The sequence below is a fragment of the Triplophysa dalaica genome, chromosome 6 (genome assembly GCF_015846415.1).
Source record: "Triplophysa dalaica isolate WHDGS20190420 chromosome 6, ASM1584641v1, whole genome shotgun sequence".
Lineage (NCBI taxonomy): Eukaryota > Metazoa > Chordata > Actinopteri > Cypriniformes > Nemacheilidae > Triplophysa > Triplophysa dalaica.
In genome coordinates this window covers 20,401,488-20,426,996 of record NC_079547.1, presented here as the reverse complement: position 1 = coordinate 20,426,996, position 25,509 = coordinate 20,401,488, and the positions used below count along the sequence as shown (strand labels likewise).

The 25,509-nt window shown below is 37.2% G+C and overlaps 2 protein-coding genes across 4 annotated transcripts; one reads left to right on the top strand and one right to left on the bottom strand.

Moving 5' to 3' along the window:
• Positions 1 to 7,749: 7,749 nt before the first annotated feature.
• On the bottom strand, positions 7,750 to 21,685 carry zgc:113054 (uncharacterized protein LOC541322 homolog). 2 transcript variants are annotated; one of them, XM_056751218.1, is made up of 11 exons: positions 21,574 to 21,685; positions 19,467 to 19,656; positions 19,187 to 19,278; positions 18,490 to 18,722; positions 18,118 to 18,354; positions 17,430 to 17,501; positions 17,015 to 17,231; positions 16,049 to 16,257; positions 15,042 to 15,114; positions 10,837 to 10,954; positions 7,750 to 8,184 (listed from the first exon to the last, which is right to left on the bottom strand). In XM_056751218.1, the coding sequence occupies exons 2-11, from the start codon at positions 19,505 to 19,507 to the stop codon at positions 7,989 to 7,991; spliced, it is 1,488 nt and encodes a 495-aa protein (XP_056607196.1). In that variant the 5' UTR covers positions 19,508 to 19,656; positions 21,574 to 21,685; the 3' UTR covers positions 7,750 to 7,988. The 2 variants fall into 2 exon arrangements, with proteins under 2 accessions (XP_056607196.1, XP_056607195.1); XM_056751217.1 differs by lacking the exon at positions 21,574 to 21,685 and adding an exon at positions 20,777 to 20,980.
• Positions 20,050 to 24,375, top strand: eevs (2-epi-5-epi-valiolone synthase). Of its 2 annotated transcripts, none has more exons than XM_056751220.1 (5): positions 20,050 to 20,165; positions 22,312 to 22,945; positions 23,029 to 23,265; positions 23,527 to 23,779; positions 23,950 to 24,375. In XM_056751220.1, the coding sequence occupies exons 1-5, from the start codon at positions 20,101 to 20,103 to the stop codon at positions 24,033 to 24,035; spliced, it is 1,275 nt and encodes a 424-aa protein (XP_056607198.1). In that variant the 5' UTR covers positions 20,050 to 20,100; the 3' UTR covers positions 24,036 to 24,375. The 2 variants fall into 2 exon arrangements, with proteins under 2 accessions (XP_056607198.1, XP_056607197.1); XM_056751219.1 differs by lacking the exon at positions 20,050 to 20,165 and adding an exon at positions 21,819 to 21,960.
• Positions 24,376 to 25,509: the final 1,134 nt, after the last annotated feature.

Genomic DNA, 25,509 nt, shown 5'->3' with positions numbered 1-25,509 from the left:
AAAATTTTGTTGAAGCCAAGCAGTTCGCTCCCATCATCCCCGGTCATGAGGCCACGCCCTTTTGCAGGTGTTGCCCTGTGCTGGGTCTCAGGGGGTGTGGTGGGTTAAAGGGTGGGGTCGAAGTGGGGCTGGGGAGGGAAAGCACATATGGCGGAGAATGAAGGCGTACAGCGGGGTACCTCTCTGCCTTTGCCCCCACCCGCAGATGAGAGGAAATTAAAGCACAGGAGACAGAAAGGCGGGCATTGGGGGATGTTTGTGGAAAAAGAGGGGTGAATATAAGTGTAAGCACGGGGGGATGGGACCGTCGAGTTAATTACTGAGTAATGAGGGACAATTTATTGTGTTCTTATTAGACACATCAAAATGCCTATTGCGGCCTGCTGAAGAGACCGTCGCTTAATGTGTCTCCTTAGAGCTCGGTGCTAAAGGTCTCCGAAAGCACGTCTGGGCCTTTAGTAGCCCCATAGAGTCTCAAGCAGCCATCCTGGGACCCCAAATGCCCCAGAGCCTCTGAAATACCACCGGGTGCTTTTAGTGTCGCTCCCCTAGTCAGGAGAATTTATTCGGAGAAAAAATGAGAGTTGCATTAGCAGAGTATTGATCCCCCTCCATGTGGCCTTTCCACGGCAGCCTGAGGTAAGTCTTTACAGGCGGCTCTCAACCTCACTAAATCTTCACTTCCTCAGTTACGGAGCGACGCTGTTGTTTCCTACCCCGTGTCCATCTGTTTTATTTCAGGTCAAAGATTGTCATTCGTCTCTGGGTGCAGTATGACATGTATAGTGGAAATCAAAACTCGATTGGATGATTGGATGCTTAGTGGGTGAAGCAGGCCAATGAAATGCACTTAAGGGAGAGTTCACCCAGAAATAAAAATTCTGTCATCATTTATTCATCCTGATGTCATTTAAACTTGTATATGACTCTTTCTTCTGTAGAACACAAAATATATATTCTTAAAAAAAGAATAACTCAGTGGTTTTGTGTCCGTACATTGGAAGTCAATGGGTTGAAACTATCCCTTTGAATTAAAGGTACAGCGTGTAATTTTTTTGAGGATCTATTGACACAGATGAAATATAATATACAAAACTGTCTTCAGAGGTGTATAAAGACATTACGTAATGTACCGTTGTTTTTATTACCTTAGAATGAGCTATTTCTATCTACATACACTGCGGGTACCCTTGCATGGAATTCACCTACAGAGCAAGTTTCCTTAATATGTTATCTCCTTCGGCAAAGAAACAATAACCCAACGTAATCTTTTTTCCTGTGAGAGCCGCCGCCATAATGCTTCCAATGGGAGGTTATTTGCCATTCGCAAACTCACCGCTAGATGACGCTAAAATCTCCCTTGCTCATTTAAGAAAAATTAAGAGCCCCTCAATATGTCCCGCACTAACTTCCTGTTTCAATGGAAATGACATCAATGCATCAAACCAAATTTTACACTTCAAATGACTTTAGTGGGTCTTTAACATGAAAGTCTGAATACTGTCCAAACCAAAAGGTATTATAGTAACTGTACTTTGCATAATACTGTATTTATTTATGGGTGGCAAACAGGATGCAGTGTTATAACTGTCTATGCTTAATGCCTAGAAATTAAATGTTTTTATTAATCTTACACAAATTCATATTCATTTAATGATAAAAGATAAAACCATAATGCTTAACCTGTAGTAAATTGGCAGCTAAAGGTTTTAACCAAGGTATTTTGGTTAAAACCAATGTCAGTTGTTGAAAGGGGAGCTGAAAAATGAGGCAAAATTATTTGTTATTAGTCACGAACCCTTGCATCTAAATGCAAGTGGTTTAAAAGTCCATTTTAATAGACGTTTCTATAGCAAAACCCAGTCACACCTTCTATCCTAGAGAGAAACGCCATCCTTTGATGTCTCACACTTGAAATCCGTCCGCAGAACAAAGCTGCCTTCACCAACAGCAAGATGTCAAAAACAATCCGTGCCAATTATTATTGAGTACCTGTCATGCATGATTTACAAGCATCAGCATCAATAAAGATACCTATGTCTACTTGACACCCAATCCCCAAAGGAGAAGATATAAATGATATCTGTCGTTTAAAACACTGCAAGACGTTCATGCCAAATGTATGCATGACTAATTTTGGGATTTCCCTACAAATGCACGTGATTGATGTTCTCTTTCTGCGGCAGATCGCAATCTACACCCAGTAATAATGACATTTCTAATCTGTTATAATGCATATTCTAATCTGAATTGTGGCCGGGCTGCTCTTGTTTTGTAGCTCAAATGAATACATTCCATCAGTGGAATCTGCCTTTGAAATGATCTCTCTGAACGCATGAGTAGAAAACGCGACGTCTGTAGCATGCAAATGAGGCCAAGCCGGACGTGCATAAATTAAGCAATGAGGTTCCGGCAATAATGCAAGGCCACAAGGAGCGTCTTTTAATAGATTAATAGAATTTAAAATGAGGCTTTATTTACGACTGCCGTCTGTGACTGGGATTTCTCCCCTGGTGCTTTAAAATCTTAAGGTACAGCCTCATTCCAGTTTCTTTGAGAAAGTGCGTTTCCATATTGCTTGATACAGATCAGGAGAAAATGCATAATGATGCTTTTTCAATAGATATAGAAGAGCATTGCAGTTAAAAGTAATGGATACATTGTCATCATACTCACATTCACTGTACCTCTCTTTCTACATGCGCTAACATGCACATAATGGTGTTTAGAAGCTGACTATAGTTTATTGCTTCGTTTTCCTCCAGAGCAGTTTTGTAAGACACATTCATGGTGTCGTTCTGCTTTCTACTCCAAACGTCCCTAAGGGGCCACCCGCAGAGAGCTCAAACTTTTTTCGAAGAGACTCAACACTTTTCTACATACGAGTCAACTTTTCCATTCATCAAAATGGCAAAACGCATACGCATACAGCTCCCCGTAGACTTCCCCCCTTGAGGAATACGCTTGTCAGTGAGGGAAAACAAGTATACCAATAATGAGTTAGGTAACAGGCCACCTCATTAATCATGAAAAGTTATAGCTCATGTTATATCAAAACAACCTATGCTCGATAAACTCATAACTTTGTGTTTAGACTCGTGTCAAATGTATGAAGTTGGTTTTAATATGAAATCTTTTCATTGTAACTGCGTACAAGTTGTATTTAAAGTATAGGAACATCAGGAATACAAAGAATCAACACCAGAAAAATGGTGGTTGAGGTAATTCACAATTCATAGAAACTTTTTGCAGAAGATGTTATAAAAATCTTTTTTTATAATGCAATTGGGCAATTCCAGCGTTATGGATGTGACATTTTGCGCTATGGATGTGGCATAAAAATGCTTGGAGAATGGATTTCTAACCAATATACTGAACCATCTGCTTATATTTTACTTAACCCTTGTTGATAGAGTTTAAACACCAGAAAAATATCAGTCCGTGCAGAAGTTTTCTATTTTAAAAAAGGGAAATAAACAGTGTTATGGATGTGACAAAAATGGACATGGTTTTGGGAGACAACAAACTTTGTAGGATTTCTGTGAATAAAAATGCACAAACCTGAAGCAAAAATACCCAATAAATGGAGTAGGGATGGCTCTTTATTTTAATTAACCCATTTATGAGGAATATGTGCTGTTATATATGTGACAATCCTGAAAATGTAACTTACATGAGTGCAAACTCATGCACTAAAAATAAAACAATGCTTGAAAAACTTGATGAGTGACCTCACATGGTTAATGGAACCACCAAATGTTGATATCTGTGCTGTTTGCATTGTCAACCTTACCATAAAACTTTTTGCCAAAGGTTTTTACTATTTCACGGAATTGTCAAATTACTTAACAATTGTGTTACACTACTTCATAAGAAGTTAAGGTTTGAGTACTTCAACTACTCCATCCAAACACAATTTTTCTTCAAAATATCAAAAATAATTCTTTGCTATTCTGATCTGAATAGCACAGCTACTGTTAAATTCTTTTGCTATATCATCACTTTAAAGAACATTCAGATACATACATTGCACCGTGAATCAAAGTCAAAACTTGTAACAGTGCCATTAAGGTTATTACGAGTGTCCTTTTTAATTTTTAATTCGCAATTTATGGAAGGTTTATGAGTCAAGAATCACAATCAAAACGGCCATTGTCAAAGTGAAGCTGTAAGCAGTTTTCAAGGGTCGGACCAACAGGATTTATTCCACGTATAACTGTAAATATTAACTTTTCTTATTAGATTTTGAGCACTTTGAGCATTTTGAGATATATGATGCATAATAAATGCATTTAAATGTTAATAACCTCATGAAATCAAAACTGGAGTTTAACTGCTTTTTTGCTCTGTTAGATTGAATGCCGTATATGCTGGTGAACTGCATGACGTTGAAAAATTAGTCGATATACACATTTTGTATTTATATTTTCTATTTTACGATACTATTTTTATGATATATGTTGCACGCACAGATTTTGTCCAAGAAAATGCTGTTTACGTTGTGATTGTTTAGTTATTAAAGGAACAGTTCACCCAAAAATGGAAATCCTGTCTTCATTTACTCACCATCTAGTTGTTCAATGTCTTTGTTACCATAGAAGGAAAAGTTCTCTGTAAATTTCATTGTTCTGTTGAACACAAAAGAAGATATTTTGAAGAATGTAGGAAAGCAAACAGTCTGGAGCACATTTGACTACCATTGTATTTTTTCCTAATATCTATCACAATTTGCAAAAACTATTTGTCAAACAATAAAGTTTTCTACAAGCATAACCACCTTAAGAATAATCGAGAAATAGAGCACATGTTGACTAAATGTTGCCCCTTTCATTATTTAGTGGAAATGTGTCTTTTGTATACACAGCTAAGTGTTTTGAAGTTCTTTATGTCAGCAGGTGAGACTGATCCAAACAAACAGCGCACTCTTGCTGCTATCATTAATAACACATGAGACCACAAACAGGCCATAAACATAGCACGCACATCCAAACTATACTTAAAATTCAACTTGAAAATGCAACTAAACATCTCACGAAGAACTCTGTTCACCTAAAGAGAAAATCTGTTCAGCTATTTTGACCTGCGCTGAAAATCAAATTTAATGAACTTGCATTTGATGTAAATTTCATAAAGATTAAAACCAGCTACCATATTGGCAATGCCATCCCTCGGCACCCTTGAGCTTACACAACTTGGGTTTATTGATAATTGCTCATTTAATAATGCATGTAATTAACACTCTATTCCCAAGTTTGAGGCAAGGACTCTGAAATGTCAACTGTTTAGCGATGTAAAAAGGTTACAGTTTGGCATATGTGCAATTAGGAATGTGCGAGTGCTCGACATGTGTTCTCACACCTCAAATTATTAAACGAAAAACACTTATACAGTTTAAACAAAATAATGATATACAGTATGCAAACTATTTATGAAAATATGAAAACTAAAAAAAAACTATATAACAAAAATACACATTTTAAGAATAAAATTGCTCATTTCTCCTTTAATCCATGTTGTCAATCATTTTATCAAATGGTATTAACACCATGGTGCACAACGATAACCATATTCATATACTAAGTATTTACGTCAAGATGCCTTAGAATAGCATGATACGAACATGATGGATTTGTGCTAGAGAAACTGCACCCACAGTCCTTGATTTGCCATGTGTATTGCCACCAACCCCACTCCGAAGCTGTCAAACACTATTACAAGTGTCCACATGAATCAAACTTCATTTGAAGTGTGCATAGAGAATTAGAACAAGCAATACACAAGTTCCTTATTCCTCTGAAGAACCATTTAGCACAACACAGCGAGTTCTGCCCACGCTTCTGACGGTAATTGCAGCACGAGGAGGTCATCAATAATGTATTCAAGATCACTTACACATCATGGAGCAATCATAGGTTTGAAGAGAAACGCTTCTTCACAGCGGCAGAAAATCCTGCATTACAGATTATGACTAAAAAGGTCTTTCAAGCAATAAACATGCGAATAACAAAGGCAACAGCAGTAACGCTGGTTAAACCGTTTTAGGAATGCATGAAGGGGAAACTGGTGTTCTTATTGTGAAATTAGAGGTGCTTTGTTAAAAGCCTTCTTATGTGTAAAGGTCGTTTATGAAAAGCATAATAAACAACATTTAGATATAATTAAGTCTGAAAATAAAGTATTTAATCTAGTATCTTAAATTGTATTTAGTCTGGAGGTTGTTTTAATAAATAAAAAGTATGTAAAATGTTTACTTTCTCACCAATCTGTGCTTAAAATTGACACATGGAGAACTCAATCTTCTTGACTCCATGCTGCCTCTTAGTGGCCAGATAACATCTTTTGAACTACTGTAACTTGCGTTTCTGTGATCAACCAAGCTCCTATGCAAACCTAGTTTACATCCTAAACAAAGTAAATAATCTTTCAAATGTTATCCGTTTTCAACACTTAAAAATGCAGATTTTGTTTTCCTGGTTCTGAGAGGTAAGACATTGACAGTTTATGTGGATACTCAGCTTCTGTCATTCACAGCATCTATGATCTAACATAACAATGGACCTCTTCAACATCAATCTCCTAATTTTCAACACTAAATATGTAAATATCTGGTTTGAGTATCCGAGCTGATGGCATGAAATTATCGACATTTGCGTTCATACCAGCTATCCTATTGCTTTACTAATGGCACTAATTGGCCACTCCTTTAGAATAATTGCAGCGGCCGCGGTCAAGTTCTCCGCTGGCCTTTTATTCAAGTATTGTTTTTCTGCATATAAACAGAACGGAGAGCAATTAAGATAACTGCGAGGAGGGGCCTTTCCAGAGCAATTCAGAATTGCTGATGGTGAATTAGACTGGTAGTTACACACGTGGTTGCACATGGGTGGGTGGACCTGAACGAGTGTTAGAACGGTTAGTTTTGGGGTACGTACTGTGGCATTAGGGTTTATATGAATTTTAAATGTTTTATTTGATGCCTACAGAAAATGTGGAGTAGTGACTTACAAATAAAGGACAGTTTAGGTGCCAGACCCCTAATATGTGACCCTGGACAACAAAACCAGTTGAGATTGAGATTTTTTACATCATCTGAAAGCTGAATAAATAAGATATCTATTGAATGAATTGTTAGAATATGACAATATATGAATGAGATACAACCGTTTAAGACTCATGAATCTGAGGGTGTGAAAAAATCTAAATATTGAGAAAATTACCTTTGAAGTTGTTAATATGGGACCATGTGGAAGGCCATCCACTCACAAAAATAAAGTTTTTATATATTTAAGGTAGGACTTTTTACAAAATATCTTCCTGGAACATGATCTTAACTTAACATCCTAATGATTTTTGGCATAAAAGAAAAAAGTGATCATTTTGACCCACACAATGTATTTTTGTCTTTTATGTAAGAGGAGGAGTATGTGAATTTACTCCCCCTCATGTCATACTTATTCTGTAAGACTTTGTTTTCACAACACAAAAGAAGACATTTTAAAGAACGTTGGCAACCGAATAACATTCGATCCCATTGACTTCCATTGACATTTCTCAAAATATACTCTCAAATGAGTTTGAGAGTACATAAAAGTGAGCTCTCCCTTTAAAAATTTGAAATAGTAGCAATAATTTTGTGCGAGCATCACTTTATAAAATGTGTAATATGAATACTGTATAAGGTGTCTTTAAACTGAAACAAGCAAATAAGTAAAGCAAAATCAAATAGAAAAATTGGACACAAATACTTGAACTGTTGTACTGTTTATTGCAAAGTGTTCAATTCAAATATAAAACGATAAAAATATTATGCACAATTAAACTTGCTTACTGTACAACTGATACAGTAAGTTCCAACACTGGCCCTTTTATGCAAGATCCACAGTACACATGTAATTCGACTAGTGTCTACCCAATGCACAACATACAGCATTTTACAAAATTAGTTATTCAGTCCACTAAAGTAAAGTAGAAGACGATGCAAACTTTCTCTACCACAGACTCTGACCACCCTCTATGACTAAGTTATGCCCCGTCATGTAGTCAGAGGCATCAGATGCCAGGTAAACTACTGCAGCTTGGAGGTCTGTCACTTGAGCCAGTCGTCCGGCTGGGATATCTGACAGCCAGCGCTGAACCAAAGGCTCCAGACTCTCTGAATGAATGAGAGGGGTGTCAACAATACCGCTATAAAGAGAGAGAGGGAGAGAAAGAGATGTCAGGCAAGGTGACAGTGTTGTTTTCGGCTACTCGCTTCAGTTACGGCAGTCACAAAGACATAAAATGAAGTTGGCTCTCCTTGAAGGACTTCAGACCAGAGCGGATCAGCTCTGTGATGGTGTTTACACTGCTTCACTGTCTTTTAATAGGTGGACACTGTGATTGATACTCTGCAGATTGACGAGGGGTCTTAAAGGAACGGTTAACCTAAAAACGAAATCCTGTCATGATTTACTCGTACTTGTGAGATTGTGTTAACTGTCAAATAGAGAAATTGTAAAGTAGCTCTTTTTCATAACAGTACAAAGTGGTCACGTTTTAAAGAAACTCCCACATGTAGTCATTTTGTGGTGCTATCAAGGTGCTTTGTCATCTTTTTTGGAGACGCTGGTGCATAGAAAGAGATGATAGAAGATTCTCCTTGTATGCGAGTCAGACAAAAAGACAACATACAAGTTTTTAACAATTTACATGCTATTTTATTTACATTTATTATGGCCCATTCACAACAACTATAACTATCATAGATGGAATCTGCTTCCAGAAGACATCAGATGTTCACCAACAGTAGCTACTTTTAAATCCAGATTAAAAACACAATTGTTTAGCTGTGCATTTACAACCTGAGCATTGTGCTAGTTTACATCAACAGTACTTCTATTTCCAATTTATTTTTCTTTTGTTCTTATTATTTTTATATATACAGTTATATTTTAATCAATTTTCTTGCCGTTTTATTGTTTCTTAAAATCTAAAGTTGTATTTGTGATCTTAAATCATTTGCATTTTAAGGGAACGTCTTATTTCTCTTTTTCAATCATTTATGTAAAGCACTTTGAATTGTGTATGAAATGTGCTATATAAATAAACTTGCCTTGCCTATTAAATTGTTTTAAAAAAAAAAAAATTGGAAGAATAGCCACACCAAAACAATAACAATACAGAGAAACAGTTTCTTTGAGATTAATTATAATAACGATACTGTGCAAGCTTATAGGTATTAAAAATTATAGGAAAAAAAAATTCTGCCATCCTTTATGCACCGTATTTTGTTTAAAACCTGATTGAATTTCTTTCTTCCGTGAACCACAAAAGAAGATATTTTGAGACGTTTCTCAGTGGTTGTGTGTCCAAACAATGAATGTCAATGGGCCCCAAACGTCGCCAACATTCTTCAAAATATCTTCTTTTGTGTCCGTAGAAGTTAAACGACTTAAGGATGGGTAAATGATGAAAGAATGTTCATTTCTGGGTGAACTATCACTTTAAAATAAGCGTCCACACTAACATTTGATATAGTTCTCTTTAAAGTTATAATTACAACATATAACATATAACAACAATGCTAAAATTATGTCGGAATTTTAAGGAGGCTTATGTCCCTAACTTCAAAAACCCACAGCTAACTGTAACAAATGAATTTCAGGCCAAAACAGTCGCATGGGAAATACGTCGATTCGCACACTTGACAAAACAGCCGACAAAATTCCCACCAGCCTTCCGCACGATTTAAGCCTGCTGGAATGGATTCCATTCGCCTTGATACCAAATCCGACACCGGGGCTAAATTAGAGGCACTGAAGTAGCATGTGACACCTTCGGTTAACATATTCAAATCTCAATTATATTTCTCTTCAGCGCTGCTTTATCAGGAAAGCAGTCGTGGCAATCAAAGGCTTACTGTTTTCCCTCAGCCAATTTCGGAGATAATGCGGCTTATCACTGTCGCAGCTAAAGTTGCCAATGAAATCAGGCGGCAGTCAACCTCACGCGTTAATTGTGGTCCCCCTCCACCCGTACGCATATTTACCCACCGTCACTTTGTGGAAATCAGAGGCACATTGAGGGACCTTGTGTTTGAGGGAGGGGTTCAAAAAGAATTAAAACGAGAAAACAAGCTAGCGCTATATAGAAATAAAGTGCGTTTATGTGTTGAGTGTTTGTCGTCTCTTTGATCTCAGGGCTTTGGGGATGCTCTGCTTCGAGCGTCACACGCACACTTTCTCTCTTCCTTTCCCTCCTAAGAACTGCTTTGACAAATAGATACAAACAAGGCCGCCATTGTTTCGCTGACACTTCTGCTGAAGAGGCTAATTTGAATCCCTAATTGAATATAACAATTAAAGAAACTGTTTGCTGTACTCATCCCTCAAGATTTCATCCAATTAAACCGGATTGCATTGTTTCATGCTGTAATTTAGTAACCGAGTCTCAATTGTGTGGAAAATAAAGCAGTTTGACCCTGTCAAAACAAATTAAGTTTCCACTTAAATATCGAAACATTTCTCTTTGCTTAATTGGTCCAAAGCACATATAAAGAGAAAAATACTTTTCATTTGCAGAAAGTTGGCATTGATTCATGTGTTACATTCCAAAACATAACGGCACGCAATTCTGCCTAAACCAGACGCACACTGTACGATTTTATACAACGTTACAATGTCTAAGTGAGATTGTCAACAACCCACTGTGCAACATCTGTATGTTGACATCTCTGTGTCAAACTACTCAATACAGATTATAGGCAACTCTCCTCATTCTGACACTGCTAAAACTTTAAAGGCAAAAATTAAAAAGTGACTCATTATGGAAAGTGCAGTTGGCTGTGATCTCACTTACGGGGAGATGCAGTTGACTCGAACACCTCGGTCGATCCACTCCGTTCCCAAGGTTTGTGTAAGCTTGACCACCCCGGCCTTGGATGTGTTGTAGGACAGCTGTTTCTGTGGATGTGGCACTATTGAAAGAAAAACATTTTAACTCAGTAAGATAAAAAAGTTTTAAAATTATAATTAGGGGGTGTCACGATATCAGATTTTTCACTTTGCAGTTATTGTACCCATTAGACTGGTCCGCGCTGATATTATCGCAGTATAGTTTTTGTTTAACGAACAAATAATACTTTCAGTCGAATTCAACGTTAATTTTGTGTTTTCTCCTCTTTGGTAAACAAATCAAATTTAGGGATTAGAAAGAGAGTTTTTAACCCTTGTGGCACTTTAGGCACAAATTCGAACGGGTGCAGAATTTTTTACGATATTATCACGTGTAGATTTACACAGTATTGATGATCATGGTTTTTAATATCAAGGTTATCGGCCATATCAGTATATTGTGACACCTAGGGCTGTGCAATTAATCGAAAATGAATCGTAATCGTCAACTTTGGCCTTCAACAATTACAAAAACGTATTAATTGAGACAAAACAATTATTGTGCCGAATTCCATTTTGCATGTATCCTCTCTTTTCTTGTGATATAAATCCACCTGATTATATATATTTATAAATTTTGGCTATTAAATATATAAAGCGCGCCCCTTTTCACGTGGCTCAGCTGTGCTATTTTTAGATTTATATATATTTTTTCAGTTGAATTCACAGTTTAAAAGGCAAGTTTTTTCAGTTCATTAAAGTTAATGAGTAACCGTGTTAAATAATCGGGATCTCAATATTTGCCAAAATAATCGTGATTATGATTTTTGTCATAATCGAGCAGCCCAAGTGACACCTCACTTATAATATTAATTTACATGTTTAGCTGACAGGTACGATTTTCTTTGGAAATGTCAGTTTACATCATTTGACTTAACCTAATCCTAACCCAAATAAGGACTTGTACGTAAAGTAGCCTAAAATGTTATGTTTTTAAACCGAAGTGGTCATATGGTGGCAAAAAATATCAATTTAAATATTTTCTTAAGTAATAAATAAGCGATTAATAAATTAGCTTTAAATTTATTTAGAATGTAAATTTTATATTTTTAAAGTACATATAATTGTATATGATTGTATATTTTTAGATATATATGTTATATTATGGAAATAAGTTAACCAACCAATTCCGTGATAGATATTTAAGTATTGTAAGCGCTATGCAATATTGTAATGTAAACAAATCAACTTTCATTAGCAACTCAGTTTTTTTTTAAATCCATTTAATACTCTATTAACGACCCAAACATGTGACTAATGCAAGGCCTTATTACTTCATCCTGCTCATAACTCAACGAGAGGGCCCTGAACTCGAATGTGACATGAAAACACTTTCATTAGCTTTTGGGACCCCGCAGATGAAGCGATGTAAAATTAATTACTCGTTCAGCGTGCATCATCTTCAGGAACAAAGGCAAGACGCCATTTGTTTGCCTTGACCATCACAGATGCTCGACGCTGCGTGCGTTGCGGGGAAAAAGGGGCTCGCTTGATTAATCATCGCGAGGGAGGCTCCAAGTTACATGCAACTTTAGTAGTTAACCCCGTCACCCGGTGATCTCACTGCCAAATTGCCGAGGTTGGGTGCGGGATGATAAATACGGCACAGCTGTGCGAAGGCACCGGACGGTCCTGTGGAGACGAGTTTGCGCTCTCCGGCCCCCGGTTTGTTTTAAAGGAGAAATGCTAACCGGACTATTGTCAGTTTGGGTCTGGATTCAGCAAAAAAGAAACGCAACGGGACGCTCTGTTGTATCGCTGTTATTTGAAGAAGGGGCAGTTACAAACAAGCTTTAAGCCTCGGCTTATCACCACTCGAAAAGGCCAACAAGTATTAATCCTCACAAAAAACGTGTGGATAGAACCACTTTTTATCCCTTACATCTGTCGCCATTGATGCTTTAAAGAGCAGACAGCATGAGGTGGTTAAAAGGTAGGAAGACCAGAAAGAAGGATATTTCTTAAACCATGTATAACATCCATCCAGGTTTTAATTCACCTTTTATGAGGACGAAAACACAGCTGCACTGTGAACTGCACATTTCCGAGAGGTTGCGGGTCAGAGTGATGTCACCGGTGGCTGATTTCCATCAAACACCAATGTCTCGCGAGTTTTATAGGAACAGCTCACCCCCAAAATAAAAAGTCATGCATAATTTGATAACATTTTGCCAAATCAGTATGACTTTTCCTCGTGCGTGGAACAGTGTGTGCGAGCGTAGCGATATTTTGCAAATGATCACATGTTTATTCCGCATGAAAAATGTCACACAGGATGAGAAAATGATGACAGAATTGTATTTTTGGATGAACAGTCCTTGAACCGCCAGCATGCTTAAACGTACAGTTCACCCAAAAATGATGTCATGAATTACTCAAGTTGTTCCAGACCTGTCTACATTTCTTTGTTCGGATGAACACAAAGAAAGATATTTGAAAGAATGTCAGAAACTGAGATTTCTGGGGCATCATTGACTACTGTTGTAGAAAACAAATATTCTCGTTTTTGTTCTGTTCAACACAAAAGATAATATTTTGAGGAATTTAGGGAAAAAACAGTTCTGGGATTTTTATGGTAGTCAATGGTGCCCAAGAAATGTCACTTGCTAATATTCTTTCAAATATATCTCTTTGTGTTCAACAGATCAAAACATTATACAGGATTGGAACAACTTGTGGTTGAGTAATTCATGACAGCTTGATCTTAAAGATCAATCTTTATGCGTAAAAGCACAACAAGGATATAATAGTTTACTACAACCAAAACTATTTCACATTTATATCAACTGAAGGCAAATAAAATATCATCCTGAATATTGTTTAAAATGTAAAGGCATTACCTCAAAATAAATATAGTGTTTGTTTATTTATTGCATCTAAAGCTATATTTCTCAAAATAAATAAAAATAAATTAAACTTATACAGCAACATAAACAAAGAATCACAGGTCAAAATGACAAAGTTCAAACCTTAAAATATTAAAACTAGACATTATAAGAAGTTAAAATTGAAAACTTAAAATTTGAATTAAAAGCTTGTTCAAAAATTAATAAAACATTAACAAAACTGAAAACAAAACTATTTCATGTTAGGTCAATGCATGTTTTATCCGCCATCCGGATGGCACAAAACACAGACCCACATGAAACCTTTCAAGAGAAATTGAAATTATTTCAAGAGGCATTTAAAAAGTGTTTGTTCATCCAGCCCATCTACCCTAAAAAAAATGTTTAAAAAAAACATGTGTGTGCTATTCACCAGATGGACAGAGGCAGTGTCATTGTGCATTTTAATTGGACTTTCAAGATGTATTTCCCCAACAGCTCCCATCTGATTACACATTATGACAATATTATAACAGATGTCCAAGCCAATAAAGAAAATTCCTGAAGGACTGTATGTAATGTGAGTAATTGATCACTTCTTCCCTTGCCCTCCACTTCCTCCCTCTCTCTCTACTTTCTCTATCAGCGTGTTCCCGTGTTACAGATTGCACCCACAGTTGGGACTAGCGTCCATATGGTACACAAGTTTATTGGCTACTTGACTATTCCATTGATGGAGTGCCGCTGTTGCGCAGCGAGGGACCTGTTGGAGGCATTGTGTTACGCTGTGTCGCAAATAACGCTCTTTTACAGCGTGCTGCATAAAAATCAAACGCTCGTTTTTTCACAGTTAAAGCCTGAGCTATAGGACCGGCGGCACACCAGGAAGTCCCTTTGCACGCGGATGAACCACAGGTTGCAATTGCTCTGTGTAACAGTGTTTTTTTAATGATGCAAAACCATCTTTTTAGCGGCAATACGGCTTAAGAGCTTAACAAACAAAACAATAAGATCAAATAAATAACAAATTCTATAACTGTTTCGTTATTAATTGTAAATGCAAGTTCATTGCGCCAGATCTTTCGCACTTACAAAACCACGATTTCTTCACGAAGCCTCCAAACCAGCCTAAAACATACCAGTAAACTTTACTTTCTCTCTGAATTTAACTTCTTCTCCGTTCTCATTTCCAAACCCCGCCCCTGCGTTTGATGAGAGTATTAAATTCAGAGGGAAGAGACAGTGTAATATCTCAGCTTATGGCGGCATAAAAATCATCACTCACCTATTAAACTGGCCATGGAAGCTGTGTTGATTATCTTGCCGTATCCCTGCTTCAGCATGACACGACCGGCCGCCTGAGGCGGTAATTTGAGGGAGAGAAGAGACAAATGTGCTTTCAGAGGAACATCACAGTATTGACACCTTCACTAATCAGACCTCCACGTCTACAGGGAGAAGAATAACACTCCCTGGATGGGGAGAGAGACAAAAAAAGTGTCAAAAACTGGCGGCGTTCATTTTAAACGCGCGGGAGGCTTCTCCATCACCTTTGAGGTTTGTGTAAAATGGCTTACTCTGATTTATCTGCTGCCTGGCAGGATTTAATGTCTTCTAATGCTGTAGGTATGAAATCACTTTCTTCACACCTCTCTGTTCTCCTATCAAAGGTTTTATTCCGAGTGCAGGAAAATGTCAGAAAGCTAACGGAAAAGTTGTTAGTGCGAATATACAAAAGCTTTCTAAATTTCTTAATATAGTTTTATACTTATACAAGTATATAAGATTTTATAGTTGCGTTATTATTGTAGGTTACAAATGTCTTGCAATTCATTTTCACAAAACGAGTCTACATTTGGTCAGTTACACCTTCCTAAGATCATGTGCTTTAAAAATGCTTTGGAAATTCTGGCACGCTGTCCACATCCTCTAAATTCATATAATTTTAGAACAAAATTTCACAGCTAAATTTTTCTATACAAAAAATGACCACTTAGTATCAAAATGTTGGTAAGTTTATGACAAACCCTATATGTTGAATCTCATTCATGCACTTATTCATTCTTTTCATCTGGTGTTGTTTTATTTTATTTAGGGCACTAAGTGACCCAGGACTGTCACTGGCCCCCTTACAAATGATAGGCACGAAAGGCGTCTGGTCTGTGAGTCTGTAAACTCAAAGCGCTGAATGTTTGCCACATCATTAATATGAAACCTCTGAGCAAGACCTGACTCGAGTGGTTTATCTCGGCTGGAATTAATGACAAACAAAATATAAAAATGATGAGGTACCTGGCAACACATGAAAGTCCCTCTGAGGTTAACATTAAAGGTTTGATCCCATTCCTCCAGACTGGTGTGCTCGCTGGCCGAGTTCTTGTTAATGCCAGCATTGTTGCAAGCGATGTGAATTGTGCCCCATTTTGAAACAACGTCGTCAATCATCTTCTGAACGTCCTCTGGTTTGCTAATGTCCGCGGAAACGGCCATGTTGGGAATGCCTGGAATGACATGGATACAAAATGTAGTATCTGTGTGTGATGCCTCTAACATGCATATGAACACGTACACAACATTGTCTTAAAATATAGTGTAACTGAGACTGAATATAATAATAGTATAAAGCAATAATGGAATTACAGTAATAAAAAATGGGTGTCCCAGTTTTAAATATTAATCATTTTTATTATCAAATATTAAGTTTTATAATTATAATACATATAAGACATGTGTATCTTTATAGGAAGTAAATAATAACAGATAAATTTGTATTAAATAAATGAATAATGATATAGATATATTTATGTGAATTATTTAAAAATTATAATTATAATTGTATTTTGCTCCTGTATGACATATCGTTTATTGCTCCCTGAACTATCTGTAAGTCGTTTTGGATAAAAGCTTCTGCTAAATGACTAACTGTAAATGTAAATAATCTGTTATTATTTACTGTTATTTTGACTGCAGCTAGCAAGTGCCATGCTCTACCACCAGAGCTAAAATAAAGCAAATTGTTATGAAAATATATATCAAACTCACAAATAAATTAAGGATGCAAAAAAACTAAAGCACAAAAGAGTTGAAAAATCTCTTTAAATGCCCCCATTCAGTGTCGTCCTATGACACCATGGCGCCATCTGCTGAAAAAATTAAGTATTGCAAATAGAAATGAGATTAGATTTCTTATTTTCATGGCATGACATATACAATGACGGTAGGTGCACTTTCTGAAATGGTACTCAAAGTGACTTCTACCTTTTAATGTCAGTTCACAAGCCACATTCTCTGCTTTTCCTTTATCCATGTCTATAATGGCCACTTTTGCTCCAGCCTCCCCGAGAGCGTGTGCGAAGGCCCTTCCGATGCCCTGACCGGCCCCGGTCACATAGGCCACTTTTCCATCTAAACGCATCCTGTCCAGCACCGCCTTTCCTTGAACTCCTTGGAAGACCTCATCATAGGTCACATTGTTCTATCAACCATAAATCATCATTAATACTGTGAACAATAGCTGTAAAACTGTTTAACATTGCCATATAGTTATAAAAAAATCTTTGAAGTAGGGTTAATAAAAGTACATGTCAAATTAGAGTTACCTACATGTCAAAAAGTGTCATCATTTACAATAATTCACCCTATCCACATGTACATACTGTAAAGTATGGCTCACCTGTGTGTTTGCTTGAGATGTAAATGGGACTCTTCGTATAACTGTGAGACCATCTCTCAAAGGAATAATAACCTTTATAGACGAATTGAAACAATGATTATAAATACCTAAAAAAATGTATCTTTAATTATATTCTTACATACAAAACTGTCCATAACAGTGCATTTTAAACAAAATACGGATTGTAGAATCTGTGTTTTTAAAGGGATAGTTCACCCAAAAATGAAAATTCTGTCATCATTTACTCACCCTCAGGTTGTTCCAAACCTGAATACATTTTTTTTATTTATAAGATATTTTGAAGAATGTCAGTAACCAAATAAATCTCATCAACCATTTACTGCCATAGTAGGTCAAACAAACACTATAGGAGTCAATGGGAGATGAGATCTGATTGGTTACTGACATTCTTCCAAATTTCTTCCTCTGTGTTTAGCAGAGCAAAGAAATCTATACAGGTTTGAAACAATCAGAGGATGAGTAATTGATGACAGAATTTTCATTTTTGGGTGAACTACCCCTTTAAAGGTCTAAATCTGAATTTAACCTGAGCAAAACCTTATCATTTACATTAAAATGTCATTTGCTGGTTTTGCTTATTTTTAAGGCAATTGGTAAAGACATTGCACATTTGTAGCACTAATATAAGTATTTTAATATATAATAAATATTTTAAACACACACACACCTGCTCTACACGAGGATCATTTGTGACAAACTGACTGAAATCTCTCAAAGCTATCCCCATCTCATCTGCTGAATCCTTGAGATAAACTCTTCCTTTAAACAGCGTGTTGTCCACACATATAACTCCATCCATGCGCAGGAGGTTATGGTCCATCAGGAACTTATAATAGTTAATGTAGTTTTGTTTGTCTGCATCAATGAAAACCAAGTCAAACTGCTCTCCTGTCGCAGCCAATTCCTGCAAAACGTGAACCACCGTATACTGATGATATTATATTAACAGATTATATTGTATGTATATTATAACAAAATGCAATATGTTTTGAATGAAATAGTCAAACAAAGATGTAGAGACAGAAAAGTGTGTTGATACCATCAGGGTCTCCATAGCAGGCCCAGTCTTCACCGTTATCTTTTTACCATGTGGAGACGTGTCAAATATAGGCTGAGAAAAGTCTTTGAGAAACGGCTCAAGCTCACAGGCAATGAGTTGGCCGTTCTGTGGTAAAGCTTCAGCCATTGACAATGCCCCATATCCAGTGAACATTCCTATCTCCAAGACCCTCTTTGCCTTGCTCATGTGAACCAGCATCTTCAATACCTGACCTGTAGAATAATAAACATGCTTCAAACACGAAAATCAACCATGAGCATAGTTTATTTTTAAAAAGACGTAAAACACATAGGAACGAGTATATGGCAATGTTCCTGCTCATACGGAAATGTAATATAATGGTCCTATTTGGACATTACAGATTATATATGGAAGTATATGTGGTTATTTCAAATTCAGCTTTGTTTAACACATACTATAAAGGTGTAAGTGCTATCATCAGAGAACATGCATATTTTTTCACATTAGAATTTAAAACATCTATCCATAGTTGTGACTCTTCACATAAATATGCGTGTCAAACATGTTACATATATGAAACAGCAAACTGCTGTAGTAGTCTATAGAACATAACTGAATATCTTTAAAATCCATATAAATGTGCTGTCTGTGTGGGAAACTTCTGCATGTAAATGAAGCCTGATAGATTTGTATATTAAAGAGTTGTGATTAAAACCTTCTACTCGTCCAGTGATGCATGTAATAGGAAGCCTGAACATGGTTTTTCCATCCTCATACGCCTTATCCCAGTCATGAGACATTGATTTCCTTAAAAAAATATATATATATTTATATATATTAACTAGTATTATAAGTTCATCAAACATTATAGTAAATGGTATAACAGATTTACAATTCCACATGAAAGGCAGCCCAAAATACAATCTAACCACAAGCTTGGACCCCAAACAAAGACACATCATTCCCAGGATGATTCATTTCTGTGAATTTCTCACCTGTACAACTCGGCTAGCGGTTCACTCTCCTGGCTGCTCATGTTTTCCAGGTATACATCCAGACCGCTGGCGATGTCCAGGGCCTTCTGCAGATTATCTCGCAGCTCAGCAGGAACATTGGCATTATTGTCTGCAATCTCTTTAGCCTTCAGCAGGTATTCAACAATGAACTCCACAGGAGTATCTGCAACTAAGATTGAAAAGATTTAGGTTTTATGTATCAACAACACCGAAAACAAATGATGTTTCACCTAGTCTGTTTATAAATGCAGGTGCCTCTACAAAGTGTTTGGCTAAATAATTGATCCACACTGTAAACACAGGTGTGATGAGTGTATTTGAAGGCAGGCCTACGTGTGTACGCGTTAATTTGAATGCAGCTTAAATCTCCATTGTGTACTTTGTAGAGTAGGTCCCAAATACATCTGGATGCACACTGCAGTATAGGGCGGGACTACATGTGATGCTCTGCCCCTAACTCGTCTCATTGGCTGGCTGGCGGGTTACTTTTGTGTTCAGTCTACACGTTGGAGGTATGTAGCACGCCCCGTACTGCATGCCGCAGCCAGGTAGGTTGGTTCACAAGAACTCCACAGCGCCCCCAACGTTTCCTAATTGAACTCTGTGGTCAAATATGGAACTGCATCGAACCCTGGGACAAGAATATCGTTCGCAACCAACCACATCGTCAAGCCTACGGTAAAATATAGGATCATATTATGTCAACACCATTAACATTATAGGTTATGATTAAACTTTACAACCGAGTTATCCTATGCTTTGCAGTAATGCAATTTTTGCGAATGCATAATCAATGCAAGATTGCCACATTGAGGCGAAATATTCAGAAACCTGCGCGTGCTGCTTGTTCAACTAGTTAAAATGTAAAGTGTATCACTCATAGTCAGCTTTACCAAAATACAACGGAATTTACAGTTATAGATTATATTATATAGTCCAGAATTTATTTTCAATAAATAAACGTCATGGCGCATGGATCAAGTTTAGTCATCAGCTTTAAAAATCTAAAAACACAGTTTATAATGAAAGTTTACGTCTGGACTTCGCAATGCCACGTGATCTTTTACTCGACACGACTGACTGTAGTGACACCCTGACAACTTGAGTTATTTTAAGCTCTGTGTGCAAGCTATGCATCATCGGTAACTGTCGTAAAACTATGTATTTACCATAATTAAACATATACGAGCATTATTTTGCAACATAGGAATTATTTGTATTAGGTAAGTTGTCTGTCACTCATTGCTACAAAAGTTTAGATACGGAAAATGCAAAGGCACATAGCCTACCTTTAGCTGCCTGCATAGCGAATGCTCGTAGTTTGATTTCGAAGTCTTGCGCTTTCTACGTTTCACGTTGCACCAGCGCACCTCCAAACATTTAACCTTACGCAAATTATCACGTGACTAACTTACACAAGTTTACGATTTCGCAGTAAGCGCACTTCTCCGCCGAGCAGCTGTCTCACGTGTGCGCACCCAGAACACGTTGGAGTTTGCCTAAAGGTGACCTCTGTGAACTATTGTACTTCGCCCCCCAAACACCGCTGGTTCGTTTTAAAGCTTTACCTAAACGTAACTGCTGAGGTTAAACGTAAACATAGGCCTACAATCGTATTTGGTCAACCAAAATGAACAATGTTGCGTGCGATCAAATCACTTATGTAATATCGCCCTACTACAGTAATACAACCATGTTTTTTTTACAACGATTGTAAACAGTATGACGAAAAACTATGATATTTACAAAAACATGGTTATTTTTTCTAAACAAAAAGTGTCATATAATTTAGCCTACAACAATTTGTTACGAGAATTAGATTAAATTCTATAATTAATCTAGAAAATTATATGGAATATCCTGAATCTACTTTTTGTAGGTGGAATTAACCAATCGGTGTATAACATTTATCATGTTTACAGGCAAACGTGACAACCAGGATCACTCCCATTATTTGTGTCTTCTTTAATAGACACGTCCCAAACAGTCCAAGCGCATCGAGCCATAAGTAATTCCTAAAACATTTACATCATCATGGACATGTACGTACTACATAACACCCGTGGCAATATGACTACCGTCTCACCTTTCGTAATTCACGTTTTTCGTGCGCACGTGGTCACCGGACTCGTCATATAACAGCCTAAACATTTGTTGCGTAAGATCATGGTTTGGGTGAGAGAGTTCCTTTCATAAGTTTTACGCGTAAGCTCCTCCCACATTTCTGTCGATGCGCTTCGAGAATATATATTCGTGCTGAAAATATGGGGAGACATGGGCATCTCTGAAGAGTCACGATAGAGCTCAAACTATTTTTTAGCACCAAATCTCTGAGACACTCGACGATAGACAACATGCAAAATCTCAACAAAGAAACCGTGTACAGCCTGGTGCAGGTGAAAGGGACTTGGAAGCGCAAAGCCGGTCATAATGTCAAGCAAGACACAAAGGGACGAGTTTCAGCTGCCAAAATGTGCGTAAAGATAAATTACTTATCTAAACATTTACAGCGATAAATGCAGTGAAACGTGCATTGTCTTTTTATGTACTTATTATGACCATTATGCATTGGTAAAACAATTGTTTGTTATAAACTTTCAAATAATTCATTATTTTGTTCCAAACAGGAATATTGCATTTAGGTGTCTTTTATTCTGTTGTTTTTATTGTAATTGATATAATAGTAAATACTATTTAGTTAAGTTATTGAATTTGAATGTTAAAATAACTCATACTATATGTTATTTAAACTTTCCACTGGAAACAATGTAATTCCAATAATTCATAATAAATAAAGGTGACAAAATGACCTCATATGTTGCAGTTATGAAAGCAGCTCCTCCAGCGGCACCACCTGGACAGTGGTCAGCCCCATCACCTTCACATATACAGTGACTCAAACCAAAAATCTTCTCGACCCCAGCAATGACACTCTGCTTCTGGGCCACATCAGAGATGCCCAACAGCTCGAGTCCATACGGTCCAGCACCAAACCCATGAAACGCTTTATAGTGATGGATGAGGTTGTGTACAATCTCTATGGTTCCCAGGTCACAGACTATCTTGAGGCCAGAAACGTCCTGTACAAGATCCTACCCCTGCCCACTACGGAGGAGAACAAGTGCATGGAGATGGTTTTGAAGATTCTGGAAGAACTCCATAGGTTTGGTATTGACCGCCGTACTGAGCCCATCATTGCTATCGGAGGCGGGGTTTGCCTGGACACCGTGGGCCTCGCAGCCTCCCTCTACCGAAGGCGCACGCCATACATTCGGGTTCCCACCACGCTTCTGTCTTACATTGATGCCAGCGTCGGGGCAAAGACGGGCGTGAACTTTGCGAACTGTAAAAATAAGCTTGGCACCTACGTAGCACCTGTTGCCGCATTTCTGGACAGGTCCTTCATACAGACCATTCCAAGAAGACACATATCTAATGGTCTTGCAGAAATGCTAAAGGTATATAAATCGCTCGATTATTTGAATGCCAGACAAACCAGTTTGCCCTGTATGTTTTAATTGAAGTATTTTTTATGTTCCAGATGGCTCTTATGAAGCACAGAGGACTTTTTGAACTTCTGGAAACACAGGGAGAGTTTCTTTTAAACTCCAAGTTCCAATCCGCTTTGGTGCTGGAAGAAGACCTCATCGACCCTGCTTCGGTCTCCACACGCATTGCTATTGAAACCATGTTGGAAGAATTAGCACCCAATTTATGGGAGGACGATCTTGACAGACTTGTCGACTTTGGTCACCTGATCAGCCCCGAACTAGAGATGGTATTATAATCTCAAATCATCGTTCTGTTTCATTCACAGGGTTGGGCGTGGTCAAAATGATAAATGTCTCTGCAGATCGGTTTTGCCGCAAGGCTTTCAATGAAGGCTTTTAAACTAAATTAGTTTTAAACGTAAAAAACTCTTGAGAGGTATTCCACGTGATAAAGCTTCAGAATCTGCACTGGTCTGTGCATGCTTGCCATGCATGCATAAACCAACACTAAATGCTCATTCCTCTTTCTGCTTTTCTTTTGTTTGTAGAAAGTTCTTCCAGCCCTATTGCACGGAGAAGCTGTAAATATTGATATGTCATACATGGTGTATGTGGCCTGTGAGATGGGGCTTATTCGAGAATCAGAGAAGTTTAGGATTATCTGTTGCATGCTGGGGCTGGAGCTGCCTGTGTGGCATCAAGACTGTACCTTTGATCTGGTGCAGATGTCATTGTGTTGCAGACTACAACACTCTGGGGGGCTTGTGAGAATGCCCTTACCAACAGGCCTGGGTAAAGCAGGTAATGAAGCTTCATTTCCCATACAAAACTCATTGGATAGATTTGTCTACAATCTACATTGTCAGTTATGTTTCCCCTTAAAGGGTTTATTTAAACTTAACTTTATATATGACAGTACACATAAGTTATGTTTATTGCGAATAATGAAGGCTTTCTTATGCACCTTTTAGAAATCTTCAACGACATCAATGAAGAAACACTGTTCAGGGCTTATGAAAAGTGGTGCAATGAACTCAACTCTGGCTCACCTCAATGAAACTTTACAATTTTCTACAACCGGTTTTTCTAAATACCTATGTTTACATATAGGGCAGCCTGTTCTCTTGGCTTGCGTTTCTATTTCTTTCTTCTGTAAAGATTATGGGCATTTAAGGGTTATACATTAAAGACAACTAGCTTTTTATTATTATAAATGCACTTTTTAATGGCTGTACATCAATGACAACATGAAATATGAAGATCTTTCTTGAGCTGTGATGAAGCCATTTCATATTATATTTTATATTCAATATTTTACATGAGAATGTGAAACTAGGTTTTTAGATTTGTGTTTGATGTAATGCATCCAAGTCATGTTCAAAATAAACATTTCAAATAACGTGTATAACTGTTTTTTTATTATTTTTGTGCAATAAATGAAAAACAGCACGTAATGCTTTAAAACAAGATGCATTTACTTTATAAGGCTTTTATGACCTCTATTGTAAGGAATTCATGTAAAATATCGATACTACATGACATCATTTAAACTAAGTTATAATAATTTAAATAAGTCTACATGTTTACTCAATGAACACACATACATGTGTCACGATGATTTACCAGCCAAGAGGCTGAAGAAGGAGGGGAAGAATACCAATCAGTCTTTTTAAAAATCTCAGATTTGTCATTGGCGATGATGCCCTGTGCACAAATTGAACAACTTTTAATTTGCTAAGAATAGACAGTGATCAGTTACGGCTTAAAATAAGACTTTTAAACATAGTGATTCAAGAATAATAGAAAGAGCGTAAATGAAAGGAACACACGCATGCCAGCCTTAAAACACCTGCTGATCCTTCACTTTTTTCTCTCTAATGGAATCAAAAATATATAGTTTTGTTGAGTCTTTAATGATTATATGGGTAATTTTGACTGCTGTATGTCAGCATGTTCAAGAACGGCAAACAATCCAATCAGAGTTAACAAAGATTGGATAAGATTGGATAGTGTGACCTTTCAAATGTATGACCACATGGTCAAAAAACTGAGGCAACGTGACCGGTCGAACTTTTCTGAACATCTACATTCTCAGTACATTCAAAAAGATAAGGTAATAAAAGGAACAATTTGAGGTTCTTAAAGGTTCCTTGTTTTTCTTTCTTTATTTTCTTTCTTTAGTCTATATTATGTTTACAAGGGGCTACACAGTGGCTCTGTGATTAGCACTGTTGCTTTGTAGCTAGAAAGTTCACGATTAGAGCCCCAGCTGGGAGCCCCCACTATGCACTATGGACTCAACCACATAGTGGTTGAGTCCATAGTGCAAATTTTAAGTGCATAGTGTATAGTATGTCATTTGGGACACAACTTTAGTCTTTATAAAGTGTTTTTCTGTTAATATCTTCCTTTTCTGTGAACTTTGAGCATCGTTATTTGATCAGACCGGGTTCATTTTTTACCCTTTTAAAAAAGGTTTCAATTGAAACCCTTTCTTCTGCATTGAAGAATGAGCAGAGTTCCTTTTGGAA